This window comes from Nanorana parkeri, unplaced genomic scaffold (genome assembly GCF_000935625.1).
Source record: "Nanorana parkeri isolate BGI_ZX_2015 unplaced genomic scaffold, ASM93562v1 scaffold1750, whole genome shotgun sequence".
NCBI lineage: Eukaryota > Metazoa > Chordata > Amphibia > Anura > Dicroglossidae > Nanorana > Nanorana parkeri.
In genome coordinates this window covers 233,865-247,390 of record NW_017308018.1, presented here as the reverse complement: position 1 = coordinate 247,390, position 13,526 = coordinate 233,865, and the positions used below count along the sequence as shown (strand labels likewise).

Genomic DNA, 13,526 nt, shown 5'->3' with positions numbered 1-13,526 from the left:
GTCTGAAATGAAATGATGTGAATTGTTTATGGCATCCAGTCAGACACAATGACACCTGCAATCTGATATTTATGGGTCACACACATATCTGTTTTTTTTAAACATTTTGATGCATGACATCCTTCAGGGCTTTTATATGATTCCTGGTTTTCTCTACCCTTGTATGAAGATAAAACAATGTCATAAATGTTTGTGGATGCTCTTGTGTTTAATTAATATTTTTCAAAGGAGAAATATATTTCCATGCAAAAAGAAATGCAACTTGCCTGTTTTGTAATATTTTATAAGAAACTAAATAAAAGCTACTACTTCAACGTGACATTACATGCTTGCATTGTCTTTGCATTTGTAACGCTTATCATAGCCACAAATAAAAAGGATTTCCTGTCATCTTCCGAATCAAGACCAGATAATTTAACAAAAGGCCTCCCACAGCCTGCTCACAAACAACAGCAGTTTAGCCCTCATCCTGCTACAAACAGCGACCTGGAGTAGTTGCATGTGTGAATAGTTTTCCAGCATCATAGCAGGGGTTCTCACATCACCAAATTACCCAAATAAAAAGAGGTGGTGAACTTTTGTGCTACAGCAATGACTGAGTGAAGAACTAAAGTACTGAGCAAGTACACCTCGTTCCCTTATGAATGTTTGCTTTATATCCAGTTTTCACAGGGGGCATACTTTCACAGTAACTGCTGGCTTCTCTAAATGATGGTGATGGTCTTTCCAGGATGTAATAATAAAGTAAACATATCATGAAAGAAATATGGACACTGCCACTTTTAGACCTGCTTCCTGACTATCCTATGGATATGAATACTTAAAGGGTTATTAAACTCTCAGCAGTTTTTGCATATATCTACTGCTAGCAAACAGCAGATATATGCAAAAACATTTTTTTTTTAAAGGGTTAATACTTACCTGTGTCTTTGCCGCGCGCTCCCGTCCGAACATCTGAAGAGTCTCGGGCGTCCGCAAAGGATCTTGGGGCGGGCGCATGTGAACTTCAGATGTTCAGCCGGGAGATGAGGAGAGACACAAGGTAAGTCTATGGAGCAGCGTGCACCCACACAGACACTGTGGGATATGAGAGAAGAGGAGTCGGCGCTGGAGGGACAGCTGAAAAGGACAGGAAAGAAGAAGATCGGATGAAAAGACATAATTTAAGGTAAGTCTCTGCAACAGGATTGGGAAGGGGGGAAAAAAGTTTGACTTTAATGTCACTGACCAGGATCAAGCATACAGCCTCTGTATCAGACATTCCGACCTGCGTGATTGCTTCAGTCAGTTACTTATTAAGCACTGTAGTCATAGGATGAGCATAACATGCAGGGAACACACAGCTTAAAAAGAGTGCAGTGTCCATATTTCTGTCATGGCAGGTTTACTTTATCACTGCATCCTAGCATGAACATTATTCTGAATCAATAGCTATCATGGTCTGACAGGTTGACTTTATTAGGTCTTTCAGCTAGACATCAATTATTATTCGGCATTCAGCTCAGGATGAAGATGCTCTCAGGCTTAATGCACATATGTAGGAGAGACGTAATTATTGGAATAGTTTGATAAATACATTACAGATGATCTCCAATAAATCGTCCTGACAGAGCAGTGTTTTTCCATATTACCACATCCAAAACTTTATTCAATATCCTTTCTATGCAGATCATTACAACATAACAGCTTTAGGGCCTATGTCATTATGGTTTTAAAAGCTTCAGGTGGGTTTTACATTACTATACATGTTTATGGGAATGAGAACCAACTTGAAGTAGGCCAAATGCAGGTCAGAAGTGGGTCATCTGCAGGTTGAACGTATCTGTCAATAAATTATGAATGATTTCAGAAGCATCTGAAACTGATGCAATCAATAAAACCCAGAAGCCTGGCCCTTATTGATGTGTCTGGCATCATTTTCAACCTTGCTCAGTGGCAACCATTGCGATCGAAGCTTTCACGCTCCAACCATTATTTTCCAGTGCAACTTGCAATTTAGTTCCTATGGCAACAAAGACAGCATTTGCTCCAGTCAATGAAGCATGTACACATGTACTTGGAATTTATAATTAAACCTGAACTGTGTACACAATTTCCTCTCATAGGTGATGTACAATGAAATATACTCTATGTGGTTACTAATTACATTCAACTGACCAAAAGCCACACACAGCAAGCTTGACAGAATACTGACCTTGATAGTGACTGTGTGTGTGGTCATTATCTGAGTTATCATTTATCAAAATGTCTTTATCTTTGAGAAAAAACATATTCAGTTTCCTTAACAAATCCTTTTATTAAAATAATGCAATAACTTTTTAGCAATATTGAATTCATTTACTTTGTGAAATCTTAGTTTAGTCCACATTATAACATTATTATAATAATGATAGTGTAATAACACTATTACATCATTGTCATATGTACAATTTCAAGAAGAAATGTTCTCAAAAGAAAAAAAATCTGTTCACTGTCCAGAGCACTAAAATATACTTGTAAACAAAATGTTATAGGGGCAATCTATCCAAAGGTAATATTTCAGTTTTTGGTAGATGCTACCCAACTGGTCCTTACATCTGTTATGGGCTCCAGTGGTGAGATATTTGCCTGTGAGTCTGCATACTCGGAGCAACTATTACAGGGGGATTCCAATCTCCCTGCGGGATTGTTTTGTTTTTCTTATGCTAGAAAGTCCAGCAAGAGAAGTGGGAACACCAGAGGTGGAGGTGAACACCTAGAATGCACAGCTGTGTAAAAATAAAGCTGGAAAGCATTTCAGGAAGATCTCATTGGTATAACAGACTAATGCAAGAGGGAGCCCAACTCCACCTATCACTGTAAAAAATCCCATTAAGATGGACTAACCCTTTAGGCAACTCAGGTAGAATGTATGGAGTTTTCCCTGAACACTAGGCCAAAGTCCCAACACTACTGAAGTGGGGTCGAGCATTAAAACGAAAGGCAACACAAAAGATAAGATGTTTGTGCAGACACAAAAGGTTTTTTCTTCAGCAAACTAAATCTGAAAACTGAACTCCAGGAAAGCAGCTAAAAAACACTGTTGAAACACAAGCGTAAACTGTATTACCTACCAATAGATTTGTAGTAGTGGTGTGATCGGCACCCCTGTCTGACAGAATAATAAGGTACCTGACTTCCACTGCAGCTAAGCAATACAGCTGTGAATTACACTGACTTTCCCCCAGCCTGCTAACTGAACAGTGGAGGAACATGACTGTACTGTCTCTGCTCTCTCCTCCTGTTAGCAAGCTCCCTGTGGACTGCAAAAAAAAAGCCTGAAACAATGCAAGAGGACCTTCTTATAGGAAGCTGTTCCTATATGAAGGAACCTATACTAGCTACGGATTTATTTTAATAAATACATTGCTGTGTTATTATATGTGTCTAGGGTTCAGCTTTAATTAGGTATTGATCTATCACGTATAAAAACTATAACACATCAGAGGCTCCTTGCAGCCAAATGTGAAGAGTACTGATATAAGGCATGTAAGCAGCCCATGCATCATGAGTGAATGGTAAGTCCACTTTTAACAAATATTATTTTGGAAATCACAAAGAAAGTGACTAGAAAGTTATTGCTATGTACTGATGTTAGCATTTCCTCTCCCCTGCCTACCTAGTGCTGGCATAACATATACACCCTCTAAGCCCCCTATCCACTGACAGTGGGGATGAGCTGACCACAGTAAAAGGCTGTCTGCTCTGCAAATGTACCAAGACATAGAGGGGAATTGCCATCATCCTGATCTTTGGCTGGTCTCTACTATGAGCTGGCATATGTCCTGAGAATGGTTTCAGAAAAGGAGTGCTGTGTATGTTAATGCTTCTTCGGTCCCCCTGTAAATTAAGAGAAAGCTGCGGGGACACAGAGGGAACCCTCTCTATTCAATTCACTGTTGCAGAGAATGGGGTAAGCATACATTTTATGATAAAAGTGAACCCTGTCTCTCTGTTCAACCTGATAATTCATGTTTAATCCATAATATTATATATTGCTATATATTATTTACTATATTGAATTGTTACTATATACTAATAATACAAGTTCCATCCGCAAGCGCAGTGTAAAATAGTGTTAAGTTAATAAAATGAGTTTAAAACTGTTTTATAAGAAACAGCCCCAAATCAGAAGGCAGTTTTAAAACTGGAAGACCACCCAATATATGCGTTCTATCTGAAATAATCTATGGTTGGTTATTAGATAGATAGAGCTGATATTAAAATAATAGGTGCTGCTATTTTTATAATTCATATATAGGGAGTTGTTCAAATATGTGTAGTTCCCATAGCAGCCAATCAAGTAAAAGCTAATATAAAAATAAGAACCTACGTGTATACAAATCTGTACTAAGCCAGGAGAAATACAATTGCACATATGGAGTTCATCATTTATCTGTACTGTGTGCCAATTATGGACCATCATTCCATGTAGGCAATATTGCACTGCCAGAGCTGGCATATTTATAGTATAAGTGGAGCACCGATTTTTGATTGTCCTCAGTATTTTACTTTACTTTCAATTGTGTCTTCTGCTCTTGTACCCACTCCTGGATTAGATGATGAGCAATGGCAAACCTCGGTGGTACCCATACTGGTATGGTGCCATCGGCCATTTTTGGTGGCAGCATGTTTACTTGCAGAGCTTCGATCACCTCATCCAAGCTGAACCATCTGGCATCTTGCAACTCTTCTCTGTTGATATTGAGCTGCATGGGAGACATTGCAAGCGATGTTTAGCATTGAAAACCTTCCTACTTAGCATACAACTTCATTTTTACCTAGTATTTTCACTGTGCATTTATTTTGTCATTTATAAGTAAAGTCAAACTCCGGCTCAATTATTTTTTCAACTGCAGCAAGGAAGAGTTTAAACTTCTGTTATGTTTTTATTTCTGGATGTGACCCCATTGGTAAGATTTTGGTAAAAGAATGTTTCCCGACATCTCCCTCCCTAGCAGGGGCATTGCATAACTAGGTACTGCTATTCCGAGTGGAGTGCCTGGCCATGAAGACAGGTCCAAAAAGGAAAATTACAGTAAGTAATGGTAATCAATTTTCAGTTTTTTTTCTTTCTTTCTGTGTCCCCATTGAGGGCATCCTCTAAAAAACGGGCAGAGACGCTAAGAAGAAAACAGAGTTTCAACCCTTCTCCACGCTATCCATAAATTATGAACATGACTATTCCTATTCAGCAATCTTTACTTTAGGTAGGCTTCGGAAAATAATGTGAGAAGTAATATTCTATGATATTTAGAGTAAATGTCCAACACTTAAGTATAGTTTCCAGATTTTTATTGAGTAAGTCATTTTCAGAATTTAAAACACATTTATGGCATGTCCATTCTGCACTTTTAAAAAGTGGCTTCTGTCAAATGGGGGGTTTGGTATTTTTGGTAACAAAATGTATTTAAAAAAATGTCTGTGAAGGATCTCATTCATCCAGGTTATGGTATATCTGTAAAAAAAATAGGTCAAGGCAACTGGACTTGCTGTATTTTTCTTGAAGATGTTTCATTGGTCGTTCAACCAGCTTTCTCAATTCAGAATGATTTGAAATTTGAGAAAGCTGGGTTTCTCCACCTGCACTATTATAGTTGCCATACTGTGGCAATTGCAATGTACAGATGCAATCTCTTCTTAACCAAATTTGACATTTTGCTTTCCTTCGCAGTGTCAGTGATAAATAGACATTAAAGTGACATTAAAGTCAAAATCTTTTTCCCTCCCCCCACTGTTAGTTAAACCACTTACCTTAAATGATGTTTCTTAATCCGATCTTCCTCTTCTTTCCTGTCCTTTTCATCTGTCCCTCCAGCGCTGACTACTCTGTAGAAAAATTGAGGATTCAAGTCCTGTGTGACAGCGCTCTCCTGAGGGATGGGGGGTGTTTGGTTCTGACTTTCTCAGAACTTTTAGTTGAGTGGGGGCTGTGTGGAGGAGGATGGTGTTGAGGTGGGGGAGGCGTGCGGCTTCAGTTCAAAATGGACCGGGGTGTCCACTTGGTATGGGTGCAAAACAGAAAAAAACAGAGTCTGAGGCGCAACTGCCCTTGGAGTTGAACAGGTGAGAGTATAGCGGGAGTTACATGGGCTAGGGCATGCAGGGTAATGGCTGCCCGAGAAGCAATTTCGTTGATATTTTTCCCTCCGCAATGTAATCAATATCAGGGGTGGAGGGAGAAATAAAAACAAAAAACAAAAGAGGTGCACATGAAAATGGAGGCAAGTTGAACGGTGTGTGGTGCATATATCAACTCACCGCAAGGTTTTTGAGGAAGTGTAGTCATCGACGACAGGATTCCTGTTGGAGGCAGCGTCCGGCGGACTCTTCTGGGACTGGGTGCAGGGACTTCCGAAGCCGGGTCGAGGTGCGATTCTATCAGATGCCTGTGTATGGGACGTGCTGCTGGGCTGCTGAACTGCTGGGCTGGGTTGCGATGGCTCGGGTCACGTTGTTCCGGCGGAGCTGGAGCGTCTGGTCTGGTGGCGGCTGGGGGACGTCAATCACGTCCTGTGTTTGAGGAGATCTGGTTCGCTGGCGGGTGGGGGACGCCGATCGCGTCCTGTGTTGGATACGGAGCTTGCGGTGCGGGCAGTGGCTCTCTGTACGAGGTGGCTGAGTGACGAGGTGCGCAGGCGCCGCCGAGCGACGGCGGTCGTGTTGGCCTACCCTGGCTTGATAAAGAAGACGTGATCTTCTAAACGCGTTGCCTAGACTACCACAAGCGTCCTATCCATTTTTGGACCAACACGACCGCCGTCGCATCTGATAGAATCGCACCTCGACCCGGCTTCTGAAGTCCCTGCACCCAGTCCCAGAAGAGTCCGCCGGACGCTGCCTCCAACAGGAATCCTGTCGTCGATGACTACACTTCCTCAAAAACCTCGCGGTGAGTTGATATATGCACCACACACCGTTCAACTTGCCTCCATTTTCATGTGCACCTCTTTTGTTTTTTGTTTTTATTTCTCCCTCCACCCCTGATATTGATTACATTGCGGAGGAGAAAATATCAACGAAATTGCTTCTCGGGCAGCAATTACCCTGCATGCTAGAACGGTTCCCACCGATGGAATGTCCCTAGCCCATGTAACTCCCGCTATACTCTCACCTGTTCAACTCCAAGGACAGTTGCGCCTCAGACTCTGTTTTTTTCTGTTTTGCTGACTCCTCTGTGCTTGCTGGCACTTCCTGTCCCATGGTATCTGCATGCGGGTGCACGCCTCCATAGACTTACCTCGTGTCTCTCCTCGCGTCCCGGCCAAAAATGTGAACTGCGCATGCACCCGCCCCAAGATGCTTTGCGGCCGCCCAAAAATGTTCAAATTTTTGGACGGGAGCGCGCGGGGAAGACACAGGTAAGTATTAACCCTTTTCAAAGCGTTTTTTTTTACACTTTTTGCATATATCTACTGCTTGCTAGCAGTAGATATGTGCAAAAAAAACAGAGGCTTTAATAACCCTTTAATGCCATTGTTTAGTAGGAGTGTGGGGTAAACAGGAGAGTAACAAAAATCCCTAGGATATATTTGGTCAGCCAACAATGGGCATCAATTTCCCACCCTGCTCTGTTGACGCTTCTATCCAAGGATAAGAGCAATCTGGATGTTCATCTAATAATAAAGTTTAGGCCCAATGGCACCAAGGGGCTAGCACAAAATGATGATACATTTACAGTAGGATCAAACAGCTGATGCAAAAAAGGCAATGAGTGGCAAGGAGTGGTGTCTAGGTAGAGACTTCTGGCAAGGAATAGCCTGTAGGCTCAGATGCCATCCCACCCTATGGTTTAGATCAGTGGTTCTCAACCTCTGTAACCTCAGGACCCACATTTGTCCTTGGTCATTAAGTTGCGACCCAAGGCACACTGCAATTGAACGTAGACATTGTGTTACCACGCGTTGCGGTGCAGGGGATTGACCTGTGGGCGGGAGGTGTGCTTGGTGCGTCATTCAAATTAACGGCAATGCAACGCACCTACCACACCAGAACGCGTAGTAGGTGTGATCGCATTGTACAGAGCATTAATTGCACAGGAGTGTTCGATTAACTCTCTGTACTAGTGTGGATGTGCCCTCAAAAACACTGACAGACACACAACCACAGACACAATCTCACAGACACACATATACACTTCAACATTTTTAAGATCCTCACAGTCTCCCTACCTTACGAGAACTAGAGTGGTTCCTCACTCTGGGGTCCAGTGTGGGCTGCTGTGCTGTGACAGACCTCCATCCATATGTGCATAAGAAAAGTGGAAGGCACATGGTTACCCACTGAACACGGGGTCGAGACCCCCTTTTGGGTCATGACCCACCAGTTGAGAACCAAGGGTTAAGATGACACTAATCCAATACAAATGGGCTTATTTTTAATAACTATAGCAATGCAAGGAAGGTAGTGTCTGTGAAGGTTCTCGTTCATCCAGGTCATGGTATATTTGTAAAAAAATAAATCAAGACCAACTGGACTTGCTGTATTTTTCTATGAAGACGTTTCGCTGGACATCCAACCAGCTTTCTCAATTCAGAATGACTAGTACAAAAAATCTCTGGGAATAAATATGGTGAATGTTGCCCCACTCAATTTAATCTGTTTATCATAATCAGCATAGAGTCAACACCTTACCTCCACGAGGTCTCTGACCGCCATGCTGATTATTTATTTTTTACAGATAGGATAGACAGGAAGGTAGTGCTCACCTTGTCATCTTTGGCTGTAGCCTGACATGCTACCATCAGAGAACTGTTAGGGAAAGGCCAGTGCTGAGATGCAGAATATCGGAGAGTGTCTACTTCTAACCCAACTTCTTCTGCTACCTCTCTCCGAATTGTCTCCTCCAGTGTCTCACCTTCAATGCAAAAAAATTAAAAAGGAAATATTTAATCAATGCTCATTTAAGTAATGTTTTAAATAACAATCCCAATTTCAAAGTTCCAGGCATGTTGAACTCTGATGTGGTGGCTGCGAAGAACATCTTATTAACAACAAAGGGGAGAATTTATCAAAACCAGAGCAGACAAAAACTGGAGCAGCTGTGCATGGCAACCAATCAGCTTCTCTTTTCAGTTTGCTCAGGTAAGATTTGAAAATGAAAGAGAGAAGCTAATTGTGATTATTTATTTTTTACAGATAGGATAGACAGGAAGGTAGTGCTCACCTTGTCATCTTTGGCTGTAGCCTGACATGCTACCATCAGAGAACTGTTAGGGAAAGGCCAGTGCTGAGATGCAGAATATCGGAGAGTGTCTACTTCTAACCCAACTTCTTCTGCTACCTCTCTCCGAATTGTCTCCTCCAGTGTCTCACCTTCAATGCAAAAAAATTAAAAAGGAAATATTTAATCAATGCTCATTTAAGTAATGTTTTAAATAACAATCCCAATTTCAAAGTTCCAGGCATGTTGAACTCTGATGTGGTGGCTGCGAAGAACATCTTATTAACAACAAAGGGGAGAATTTATCAAAACCAGAGCAGACAAAAACTGGAGCAGCTGTGCATGGCAACCAATCAGCTTCTCTTTTCAGTTTGCTCAGGTAAGATTTGAAAATGAAAGAGAGAAGCTAATTGGTTGCCATGCACAGCTGCTCCAGTTTTTGTCTGCTTCGGTTCTGATAAATTCCCCTCAATGTTTTTTTTACATTAGGCTATATAAGGGAGTGAAGTGGACTTGTACTTCTACAACAAAGCCTAAATGAAAACAGATTTACTGAGTAGGTGAGCTGTGATCTCTGCATGGAGCTTAAAGGAGAACTATGGGGTTAAGGCTTTTCCCCATAGCTCTCCTTAGGGTAACGGGAGGACACAAACTAGCGTCCTCCCGTCACCCTAGGCTCAGTATACCGCGAGCTGCTTGCGGTATACTGAGACGCCGCAGCTGAAGCGGATCCCGATAATTATGCCGGGATCTGCCCAGCTGCGTGACTGACAGCTGGCTCTGCCTATCTAGAGGCAGAGCCAGCTGTACCCGCCCCCTCCCTCGTCCGTTCCGCCAGTCAGTAAAATAAAAATACTTACCCGAACCTCGAGCCCGCGTGGCTGCTAGAACGGTTCCCACCGATGGAATGTCCCTAACACCCCATTCACACTGAGTGGTTTATCGCGCGATTTTTGCCGCGAAATCACGCATATTTCCGCGCGATATCGCTCTATGTAGCTTGTCCAATGCATTTCAATGGAGCTATTCACATCTCACAGCTCAGTAGCTCGTCGCTGTAGCTTGTCTCTTGTACCTGACCCTTTTTTGCGCAGATGTCGCGTGATTCGGCTCCAAATAACTCTATAGTGTTTTGTGCAGAATCGCGCATTACCGGAGATATTGCGATACTTGGTCGTGCGATATCGCGCTACATTTGTACTGCAAAATGATAGGAAAGAATGATGTCACATCAAGATTGCTGTTGATTGGTTAGGTCTCGTTCACACCTAGGCGTATTGCATATGCGCGACCGTCGCACTTTTTTTTACCACGATTCGCGGTAAAAAAGTTGCGCGACAAACGCGCGTTTCCGAAGGCTACTTGGCTGTATCCCAATGGAAGCGCGCAACAAAACGGCCCAAAGTAGTACATGTACCTTTTCAGGCGTGGGCCGTTTTGTAGCGCGTTAGGGACGGGCGGAAATACGCCAAGGTGGGAACGAGACCATTGAATACAATGGGATTTATATTTTTGAGCGTTTTGTAGAGCGTTCGTCGAGCGTAGAACGCGCTACAAAACGTTCAGGTGTAAACGAGGGCTTAGAGCCCAATGTAGCAGCGACAAAGTCCCGCCCAAAAAACGTGCGATAAAATGTGCAATATCACGCAATGTAGCTCAAAGCCGCTTAGTGCCATATTGCGCAGAAAAGCACACAATATCCATGTCGCTCAGTGTGAATGGGGTGTCAGTGTCCTCATGTCTAATACACTGTATTAGACATGATGACTTACGGATCCTTAGACCGCCAGAGTGGAGGGGGAGAGAGGATACAGAGACCAGTCCAACAGCCAGGCAGGACCAAAGTTCAGGTGAGTATTGGAGGACTGAATTTTTCCACAATGTTATAGATACAGAAATGAATGAGGTTGTGAAGTGTTTTTACTGCTTGCTCAGAATATGTAAATACTGAGCTGGGCACAGGTTCACTTTAAATAGGAAATGCGGATTGAAGCAGAAGTAAAATAAAAATAAATAACAATTGTTGGGAGGTAGGGATTTATGTCTGAAGAGACATGCAAAGTCTCTTCTGCCAAAGAACTTCCTGTTTCCCTAACAATGTTTTATCTTTGACTACACCGTATGGCACATACACTGTGCAGTGTACACTCTCATTCACTCTATTTCTAAGATGTTATTAATGGGCCTGATGCCGGGGAGGTTGTAACGTTTGTGCGCATTATTACATCAGTGACCAACCAATGGCCAAAGAGGATTCTGAAGACCCTGCATGTGGCGGCAACAAAGATGGTGACAGTGAGGGACCGAAAATGCATTGCACAGTGCTCAGGGCAGCCATCAGGGGGGTACGGCCGATACTCATGTAAGGGGCCCGGGCAGCCTTGTGCAGGTAAGAGGAGCAAGGAAGGAAGGAAAGGAGGGAGGGGAGGGATGCAGCCCTGACCAGCCCACCTGAGACCCCTTCAGAGCACATTGACAGTCTCAGATGGGCTGTGCAGCACCTATGGTGGGCTCTGCAGGGTCTCAGGTGGGTCCTGTGTCCAGCGCGTCACTAAGCCCTGCGTCCAGCACGTCACTAAGCCCTGCGTCCAGCATGTCACTAAGCCCTGCGTCCAGCGCGTCACTAAGCCCTGCGTCCAGCGCGTCACTAAGCCCTGCGTCCAGCGGCGCGGGGGGGTGCCCGGCCTAAAGCCGTGTAAGGGGCCCCAAAATTTCTTAAGGCTGCCCTGACAGTGCTGGAGAAGGGCACATTTGTAAGATAAGTGGGCAACATTAATGCAACCACCCACAGAGCATACAACAGTGTAAGACCGTGTTATTATCCAAATGACCTCTAGAGGGAGCATTAGCAATTATACACATGGAAATAAAATATGCAACAGCAAGTAAAAATGTGAATGCTTTGTCAAACAGCACAGCAAACATTGCGTGAATGTCACAGTCCTTACAGTGCATGCCTGTGAAAATACACTATTGTCTGTTGTTAAATCACACTATTATAGCACATCTTGTGTAGGGAAATTATTTACCAATTTCACAGAAGCCTGCCAGAGCTGTGTACATCCCAGGGGGGAAGGTCTCCTGGTGAGCAAGCAAGCAACGGTTTCCACAAGACACCAGTGTGATGATCACTGGAGACATCTAGAACACAATGAAATGCAAAGTCAGTCTTGATCCTAAGATACAAAACACTACTAAATATCACCATCTACTTTGATCAGGTGCTGAGTGCAATGACAAATAAGAGCAATGAATCCGGAATGACAATTTGCTAATTAAATGCCGAGACATAACACAGTGTAGGAAACTAATTGTTCTGTCAGTTAGTTAATGATCGCAACTCTTACAGGGTTATTCACAAAAGGGTGAAGAGTTTGGAGAAGGCAGGGGAAGGGAACAATATAGGACAACATAGCTGAACTGGAAAGTGAGCTGAATTGGAGAATTTTCCAAATCTGCTATTTTGGCCTAGATTGTTCACTTCTCCTGCCTTCTCCAAACTCTTCACCCTTTTGTGAATGACTCTTAGTGATTCATAGGCAATATAAGGAACACATCAAAGCTCCTAAGAATCATCTGTTTGGAATCTTTGTCTGTGTGGAATCAGATGTAAACGGACTTGTGTCTGTTTACATGAGATTACCCCCGATCCATCACAATCAGATCCGGCAAAATGGAAATCTGAATTGTTTGTTTTTCCGGATCTGAACGGACTTGGGAACCAGATGTAAACGGATGCACATCCGTTTAGATCTGGCTGGCCATAGACTAACATTGGGCTTCTGATCAGGTCTGTCTGAAAAACTGACCCTGTGTAAAAGGGCTCTTAGAATTCCAGTCATTTGAGAAAAATTTGGCTTCCTGCTCCTTTGATTTTTTTGGTCACTACGGACGAAAACAGTCGGCACTTTGACCCCCATTAACTATTAGAAAATCAAATGAAGTATATTAAAACACCTTTGTTTAAATACAATTCTACTTGTGTATGGCCAGTCTAAGTGTGCTGACCCCCATCCTAACCGACCCCCCCCCCCTACATTGTGGGGTTCTTTTCCCCGCAAACTACTGTCATTTTTTAATCTTTGACAGGATCTGTAAGAGACTTGTCAATGAAATACAAGTGCAGTGATGTCACCACACTTGTAGTCCATTCATAATTTCTCCTGTCCCTGCAACTGAAAGTCTGTACCTTGGTGTGGACAGGGGATGGGAGGAAGAGTCTGCAGGAGCCAGAGCATTCCATCCACAGTCTACTGATCAAGGTTGGAAGGCTTTACTGGCTCCTAAACAAAAAAAATAAATACACATGTTTTCCATATATATACAGTATATATATATATATATA

At 42.9% G+C, this 13,526-nt stretch overlaps 1 protein-coding gene across 1 annotated transcript in view; it reads right to left on the bottom strand.

Annotated features, from left to right (window-relative positions):
* Positions 1–4,486: 4,486 nt before the first annotated feature.
* NUDT13 (nudix hydrolase 13) overlaps positions 4,487–13,526 on the bottom strand; it is a 30,086-nt gene continuing 21,046 nt past the window's right edge. Inside the window, exons 6-8 of the mRNA XM_018571409.1 lie at positions 12,211–12,322; positions 9,185–9,333; positions 4,487–4,727 (exon numbers count right to left, since the gene is read on the bottom strand). Coding sequence (XP_018426911.1) covers positions 4,527–4,727; positions 9,185–9,333; positions 12,211–12,322 — 462 coding nt within the window. The 3' untranslated portion in view covers positions 4,487–4,526. The remainder of the gene's footprint in view (positions 4,728–9,184; positions 9,334–12,210; positions 12,323–13,526) is intronic.